The 8,446-nt window shown below is 57.9% G+C and overlaps 1 protein-coding gene across 1 annotated transcript in view; it reads right to left on the bottom strand.

Moving 5' to 3' along the window:
• The window catches only part of AGRN (agrin), a 112,494-nt gene that overhangs the window by 23,652 nt on the left and 80,396 nt on the right, over positions 1–8,446 (bottom strand). The window contains exons 10-15 of the mRNA XM_027702787.1: positions 5,779–5,973; positions 4,598–4,798; positions 2,949–3,094; positions 2,706–2,811; positions 2,277–2,390; positions 452–728 (exon numbers count right to left, since the gene is read on the bottom strand). Coding sequence (XP_027558588.1) covers positions 452–728; positions 2,277–2,390; positions 2,706–2,811; positions 2,949–3,094; positions 4,598–4,798; positions 5,779–5,973 — 1,039 coding nt within the window. The remainder of the gene's footprint in view (positions 1–451; positions 729–2,276; positions 2,391–2,705; positions 2,812–2,948; positions 3,095–4,597; positions 4,799–5,778; positions 5,974–8,446) is intronic.

Genomic DNA, 8,446 nt, shown 5'->3' on the forward strand with positions numbered 1-8,446 from the left:
ACAACGGGACCAACAGCCAGTGGGGGACTTGCAATGGGACAAACAGCTGCTGAAGGTGACTACAATGGGACAGTGACTGAATGATTTACAATAGGAGAAACAGCTGCTGGATGACTTACAATGGGACCAATAGTAACTGGAGGTGACTTACAACAGGAGGACTTGCAATGGGACAATCACTGGAGGTGACTTATAATGGGACAAACAGCTGCTGGATGACTTGGAATGGGAGCAGCAGTCACTGGAGGTGACTTATAATGGGACAAACAGCCACTGGAGGACTTGCAATGGGACAAACAGGTGCTGGATGACTTGCAACGGGACCAACAGTCACTGGAGGTGACTTATAATGGGACAAACAGGTGCTGGATGACTTGCAATGGCACCAACAGTCAGTGGAGGTGCCTGACAACGGGATCAATGCTGGGGCTCATGGCTTTAACATTAACACCCTGACACCCGCCCCGAGCAGGCCGTGGGGCCGTGCCCGTGGGAGCAGCAGGATGAGGGGTGCTGACTCCCCACCCCTGCCCCAGGTGCTGCCCTAACCCTGCCCCACTCACGGGTGCAGCCGCTCTTGCTGTCGGTGACGATGCCGCGGAAGTTCCAGAAGCCCGGCTCGCAGCGGTCGCACTTGAGCCCCCCCACGCCGGGCTTGCAGGAGCACTGCCCCGTCCCGGGGTCACAGGACCCCCCGTAGGAGCCGTAGGGGTTGCACTGGCACGTGCCTGTGGGCAGAGAGAGCCTCAGAGAGGGGCTGAGCCAGGGAGGAGCCCCCCGAGCTCCAGCCAGGGTGGGCTCGCGCTGGGCAGGGGGAGGTTCCACCAGCTGCTCCTGCTCTGAGGGGGAACTAAACCTCCAAGGGATCAACCTGCTGTCGTCAAGGACTCCTCTCTCATTACCATCAAAGGGGAAGGAAGCTATTAGGAGTTTATTATTAATTCATTAATTAGGAACTTGATGGAGGGGAGCGATCCAAAGATAGACAGAGAGACGTTTCTCCTCACCCGCAGGGAGCAGGGGAAAAGAGACACGGGGAGAAAGGGAGACCTGGGGACCAGCAAGGAGGGTGCCATGAGCACATCCCCACACTGCCAGAGGCAGGGAAACGGCACATCCACGGACAAACCCGCCCCAGGGGTTCAAGCTGCTGGTTAAATGGTAATTACCCCCTGATGAATGATTGCTGCCAGCACAGGGACACAGGTGGGACAGAAACCAGTGGGATACTGAACCCCAGTGAAGTGGGAAGCTGTGCCCAGGGACTGCAGGGCAGGATTTCCACCAGAGACACAGAGGATCACCACCACCAGTGTAGTGTCCTCTGTAGCATCACCCTGACTGTCTCCTCTGCCCAGCACCCACCTCAGCCTGCAGCACCCCCCTTACTCCTGCCAGGACATCTCTGGACATTCAATGCTGCTGCTTTTGAAATTATCCAGCACATTACACAGGACTCCCCCCTCATCAAACAGGCATTAGCCCAGCACAGGCACAGCACGAGCCGTGTCTCCACGGGGTGATGTGTTCCCTGCCATGCAGCCACAGCCTCAGCTGTTCAAGGCTTTGCTAATGCCTTTCAAAATGCTCCTTCTGGCCCTGATAATTATTTAATAAATATTAATGAAACGCTGGGCAGCTTGGCTTCCTGCACAGTGCAGTCACCCACCAGTCACCAGTCCTGGGGTGGCCTGTGGAAGGTCCCCAGGTGAACCTCCAAGCTCTGTTCCACCTCATCCTGCAGCTCAAGGACACGTGGAATATTCCTGTCACTCAGGCTGGTGAGTCCAGCAATGGACTGAAGGCATCAATGGCACAGTCTTGGCCCCAGGGGCACTTTTGGGGGCATCCAGACAAGTTCTGAGCTCCCATCCTGCCTTCCTGCATTTCAAAGGGATTTAGGCCTGGAGGTTGTCTCAGAGCTTTTGGAAGGACAAGAGCATCACCAGTAGATCCAAAAGGGGAAGAACACGTGCTGGAAGGTTGTAGCAAGGTGGGAGCTTGCTCCTTCTCCCACGTAACAAGTGACAGGACCAGAGGAAACGGCCTCAAGTTGTGCCAGGGGAGGTTTACGTGGGATATTGGGGAAAATTTCTTCACTGAAAGGCTGGTCAGGCACTGGAACAGGCTGACCAGGGAATCAGCACCCCTGAAGGTGTTTAAAAAACATCTGGGTGTGGCACCTGGGGACAAGGGTTAGTGGTGGACCTGGCAGTGCTGGGTCAAGGGTTGGACTCCAAGGTTTTAGAAGGCTTTCCAACACAATATCCACTCACTTGGACATCCTGCTGCTCCCACTCCCAGCGCCAGGGTCACGTTGTCTGGGCAGCAGCCGTAGATGGTCTGGCTGCAGTGCACGACCAGGAGGGGTGGTGGGGTTGTGGCAAGGGCTGCAGAGGAAGGCAGAGGGGTACAGGTTATTTCTGGCAGGCAGGACGCTGCTGGGATGCACGGCCAAGGTATGGATGGAGCAGCAGGCAGCAATTCCTGCAAAACCACGTGGAGATTCTGGGAACAGGCCATGAGGAGAGGTCCTGCCCTTGGCCAGGGAGAGCACAGGGCATGGAACAGGAAAGATGCAGTGGGATCAGGGACACAGGGGGCACTTCCTTGCTTATCCACAGGGAAAGGGTAGCAGGCTGGGCACCCCCAGAGCTTGTGCCAGCTTTGAGGGGAGGGGGGGTGGCTGCCATCAGGGGACTCACCACGGCAGGCTCCTTGGCCAGTGACATAGAGATCCTGGCGCTTCTCACACCGTGTCTTCTTCAGCTCACACTCGTTGGCGTAGGTGACACCATCGGAGCCACAAACCTGCCAGGACAGGGACCCGCTCAGGGCAGCCCCTGGCACGGGAAGGTGGGTTCCCTATCCCGTGGGATGCCCTCTCCTGGCCCAGGGAACCAAGGGAGGAGAAGAGGGGAGGGGAGGGAGGGTGCAGGGGGTCTCACCGGGCTGCGGGGCACGGCCAGGCAGGTGAAGTCACACACACAGCGATCGTCCTCGGCGTCCTCGTCCCACCAGCCCCCGAACTGCCGGCACCGGTCCTGCTCACACTCGCTGCCATCCCCGGAGCCAGAGCCCCCTGAGCCACACTCTGCAAGGGAGGACCTCCCTGGTGACACAGGGCTCAGCCCCAGCACGGGGGGGAGCGGAGGGGATGGGGCCAAAGCCCTGCCCTGGCACCAGGATGTGCCCACAGCTGCACACACCCACCCGAATCTGAGCAGATTCAACCTCCTCAGCATAAGCAACCCCAAAATCCTGGGCCAAATATACTTGGATGCTTATGCCCAGCTGTCAGGGAAGATCCCTCTCTCTTGGACAAAGCAGGTTCTCCCACCATTGACTGTGCTGAGCCAACACAATGAGAACTGCAAACCTGCTTTAGCCTGAGGTTTTCCTCCTCCAGCATCGCTGCAGGAGCCAAACCAAGGCTCCTGCAGCTCCCTGCAGCTCAGCCAGCTGACAGCCATGCACGGGAGGGAGGGCTGCCACCAGTCTTGGTGACAATTTAACTCCATGCTTTGATCCCACTCCTTTTCCTGCTCTCCCAAATGCGCTGTGTGCAGGGAGATTGCTGCTGCTGATATGGAGAGCAGAGCAGAGGAAGGGATGGGGTTTGGGTTTAGAAGTTCGGTTAGGGAGATATTTTAAATACCTAAAGCCTGTCCCCAGCCTGGCTGCCTCTCTGTAAGATGCTCAGAGCTCCAGCAGCAAGAGAGATGTTGCTGATTTCAAAGGCTTCTTAAAGGGGAAGGGCAGGGGGGGGAAGGGAAACCTGGCCCTTTTTATTGAGTGATCAAAGGCTGGGATTTGGCATTACACAGAGAATTATTTAAGCTCTTCTCCCAGAGGGACATCAACCTGAAATTCCCCAAGGAGGGCTGTGATCAAACACCATGTTATGTCTTCCTCTCTCCTTCAGCTCTGCCATGCACTGAAGTCCTTTCCAGCTCCACTACATGTGCAACGAGCCAGGGAATCTCAGCTCACCAGAGAGGGGAGGTTTAGGTGCCTCCCTTACATGAATTCAGCCAGCAATAACCCACAGCCTTCCCCAAACTGGGAAAACTCAGCAGGTTCTTAGCTTTTAGCCTGGCCAAGCAAGGTACAGCCAACCCCACAACCTTCCCTGGCACTCAGTCAACAGAACCACGGAATGGGTTGGGTTGGAACGGACCTTAAGGATCATCTTGTTCCAAATCCCCAGGATGCCATGGGATGTCATCCACTGGACCAGGTCACAGGCCAGGCCCTTGAGCAGCCCCGGAACAGAGGGAAGCAAAGCAGCAGCTGTGCTCCCTGCCCCAGGAATGGCTCTGTTTCCCTGGATGAGACCCTCCCAAGTGTGACATTAAAGCAGCAATAACTCCTTGCCCACCCAACCGGGCGGCATCACCTCCCACATTGCTGGGTACAGGGGAAAGGGGGGTGGCAGGCGGGGTGCTGGGTGGCCAGGAGGCATTGCTGGCACACTGTGCTGGGCATTCTGGGGGTCTCACAGGGCACTGTGCCCAAGCTCCACACAGCGGGGCTCCCGTGGCAGCAGAACCCTCCCTCCCTCCTCCTTCATGCACCCCCACACCCTCACACCTACCATCCTCACAGGGCCCCGTCCTGGCCACCTCGATGCTCTTCTTCTGCTGGCAGGAGGCCACGTGCAGCTCGCACTGGTTGTCGTAGGTGAGCCCGTCGGTGCCGCACACCGGGGCCGGGGGCTGGCGCTCGCAGCGCGGGCACACGCACTGCCCACCCACGCAGCGGCTGCCAAAGGAGCACACCGTGCTGCCACACGACTCTGGGGACACAGGGGGGAACACAGGCAGGCGTCACGGGGGCTCCCGTGGCCGGCTGAGCAGTGTCACAGACCTGGGGACCGCTGATGTTATTGTTTGATTCGATCGGTGCAAAGGCTCTGCGACGGCCGTGTGCCCACCCCGAGCATTCCTGACCCCCCCCATCAGCACCCACGGGTGCTGTGTGCCCACCCTGAGCATTCCTGACCCCCCCATCAGCACCCACAGGCGCTGTGTGCCCACCCTGAGCATTCCTGACCCCCCCATCAGCACCCATGGGTGTGGTGTCCAACAGTTCTTCCTGACACCACTAAGAAACCCCAATTACTCTCGTGGTGTGTTCTGACTTCAACCCACAGAGCACTGAGGGTCATCTGTCACACTCAGGCATTCTCTCCCGAATTCAGGGAGGATCTCCACGCACCAGCTCAATCCTTGGAACACCAGACCCAGCTGGACGGGTTTTATGAGCCTCGAATCATTGCTTTTACCCAAGCAGCTTTTGCCTTAATGAAGAACCCGGCCAGGGCTTTTAATTCATTAAGAAATTAGCCCAGACATTTCCCTGGGCCGGGGAGTGGGGAGGAAACGCGGGAACAAAGAGGAATTAACCCCAGGGGGATGGGGGCGGAGGGAAAGCCGTGTGTGATCAAACAGACCCTCAGTGCTTTCACTTCTGGTGGTGGCCATTAACACGTTTTTAGCCCAATTTCTTTGCTCGGCCCAGTGGACACTAATCCAATTTCTCTACCAAGTAACATGGGGGGGGGCAGATACCACCTACAATGGGGAAACAACTAAACCAGCTGGGGATAAGATTCCTCCTAAGCCAAGACAACGCCAGACGAGGCGAAAAGCCTCGGGCGGGGCGTGCGAGCGCCAAGCCCAGCCGAGTCGGTGACCCGATGAGCCTCGGGTGGGGTGGACAGGGCCGGGGGGGGGGGGGCGAGCGGAGGGATGGAGGGGACCTTGGCAGACTCACTGCAGTCTCCCTGGGCGGCCACCAGGATGTTGGTCTGCTGGGTGCAGGCGCGGACGTGCAGCTCGCACTCGCTGCCGTAGGTGCGGCCGTCGGAGCCGCAGACGGGCTGGGCCGAGGGCACGCACTCCGTGGGGCACACGCAGCGCCCCGTCTCCGCCTCGCAGATGGCCCCGAACTGGCACTTCCCGCAGGGGTCTGTGTGGAGCAAAGGACAAAGCCGGGAGGTTAAAACAGCGCCGAGGCGGGGGGAGTTGGCTGATCGCAGAGCAGAGACTGCACGGGCTGGAAGGGACCTTAAGGTGTCCTGTGCAGGGTCAGGGGTTGGATTCTGATCCTTGTGGTTCCCTTCCAAATGGGGATATTCCATGATTCTGTGCTGTGTAAGGGTCTGAGTTGTATATACGGGGGGGTTCTTATTAGGGAAGAGGATGAACCCTCCTTACTTCATCCTGTGCCTCCGACCCAGCCGCCTTCTCCCCAGGGCACCCTGGGTAAGGTCTGCTGGGTGAGGGGACAGCCCACACCTGCCTCCCCCAAGCTTTCCCCGCTGCCTCACAGCCCTTGGTGAGGAAGGCAGTGTTCAGGATGGACACTGGATTCTCTCCCACCACCTTCCTACTGAACCTGGAGAAACACAGCCCAAAACTTCCAACCCCTGACATGGGCAGGGACACCTTCCACCAGACCAGGTTGCTCCAACCTGGCCTCGGACACTTCCAGGGATGGATCTTGGAGCAACCTGGTCTAGTGGAAGGTGTTCCCTTCCCCCATGAGATGGGCTTTAAGGTCCTGTGCAACCTTGGCATTGGACACTCCCAGGGATGGGGCAGCCACAGCTTCTCTGGGAAACCCGTGCCAGGGCCTCCCCCACCCTCATAGGGAAGAATTCCTTCCTAATCTCCCATCTAAACCTACTAACGCATGTCTAAACCCACCCAATGCAGAAATAAAACCTCCCTGTTCCCACCTCGAGCCCCTGCAGATGCTGCAGCTCTCTGGGACCAGCAGCCCCAGGGCAGAGTGGAAGGGAGGGAGTGAGGGCAGGGATGTGGGAGGAGGGAAAGGCTGGGAGGCAGAAAAGCAATAACTACTTGTAAAAGCCATCAGGGCCAGGAGTAACATGCTGAAATGTCACCGTGGCTGTGTGCTGGCAGGGCCAGAGAGGAGGTGGGAGAACGTGGGGCTGAGAGTAATTATGGGGAGCAATAAATCATCCCCAGCCCCGGGAGGAGGAGCAGAGCCTCCCCGGCAGCTCCCGGGAGAGAGAGCCAGCAGCATTCCCACATGGCACAGCAGCAGGATGGGAAGAGGAGGTTGCCTGGGAAGGGGGATACCACCTTCCCCTCGTTTATCAGGGCACCAGCAGCACTGGATGCATCACATGTCACAGTGCCACCTCCCTGGAGGGACCCCCAGCCTGCTGCAGACACACAGGGCACACGAGGGCAGGCTGGGGTCAGAGAAGATATTTATCATCCTGACAACTCCCTCTCCAAGCAGCTTTCACTCCTTGCAGGAGAGCCCAGACTCCAGCCAGCACCTCTCCTGACTCCCGGGTTTTACTAATTCACAGCTTCATTTTCTCCTTCAGACAAACACCCCTCTTTTTTCCCCTCCCTACCGGTCATTTCAGGAGGAATTTGGCTCCAGGGTGGTTTTCCCTTCTTTTTCTTTCACACAGCAGCTGCTGCCTTGGCATGGGGGAGGGAAGATGCACCAACCCCCTGCTCGGTTCATGCTGTTGGCCAGGAGGTTTCTATCTATGGCACAAATACTGCAGCCACGCACGGACTCTGCAGGTCAAGGGAGAGGATGCTCAGGGCAGCCAGCTCCTGAGAGCCAGCCTGAAGGTTTGGGGCAGAAAACTGCGTTTTGATAAAACTGCAACGAGCCCAGCCCTACCTGAACAGATTCTGTCCCAGGAGAACACAGTCAGCCCGGGCTGTGCCTGCCTGCAAACACTCTCTGACTGGCAAAGCTGGCACAGAGAGTGAGCCTGCAGATGGAAGTGCCTGGAAGAGGCTCCCCAGGGCAGTGGGCACAGCCCCAAGGCTGCCAGAGCCCCAGGAATGTTTGGACAATGCTCTCAGGGACAGGGTGGGATTGTTGGGGTGTCCTGTGCAGGGCCAGGGGTTGGACTCTGATCCTTGTGGCTCCCTTCCAAATGGGGATATTCCATGATTCTGTGCTGTGTAAGGGTCTGAGCTGTATATACAGGGTGGGTTCTTATTAGGGAAGAGGATGAACCCTCCTTACTTCATCCTGTGCCTCCGACCCAGCCACCTTCTCCCCAGGGCACCCTGGGTAAGGTCTGCTGGGTGAGGGGACAACCCACACCTGCCTCCCCCCAAGCTTTCCCCGCTGCCTCACAGCCCATGGTGAGGAAGGCAGTGTTCAGGATGGACACTGGATTCTCTCCCACCACCTTCCTACTGAACCTGGAGAAACACAGCCCAAAACCCCTCTCTCCCCATGGGCAGGGCCACGTCCGGGCTTAAGTCACTGCCTATTCCCTGTAAGGAAAGAGAGGAAGGAGGAGGAAGAGAGAGAGGAGGAGAAGGAGAAAGAGATGGAGATGATGGAGATGAGGGAGATGATGGAGATGAGATGAGGGAGATGATGGAGATGAGGGAGATGAGGGAGATGAGGGAGATGAGGGAGATGAGGG

The sequence above is a fragment of the Neopelma chrysocephalum genome, unplaced genomic scaffold (genome assembly GCF_003984885.1).
Source record: "Neopelma chrysocephalum unplaced genomic scaffold, ASM398488v2 Primary Assembly neopelma1_196, whole genome shotgun sequence".
Taxonomy (NCBI): domain Eukaryota; kingdom Metazoa; phylum Chordata; class Aves; order Passeriformes; family Pipridae; genus Neopelma; species Neopelma chrysocephalum.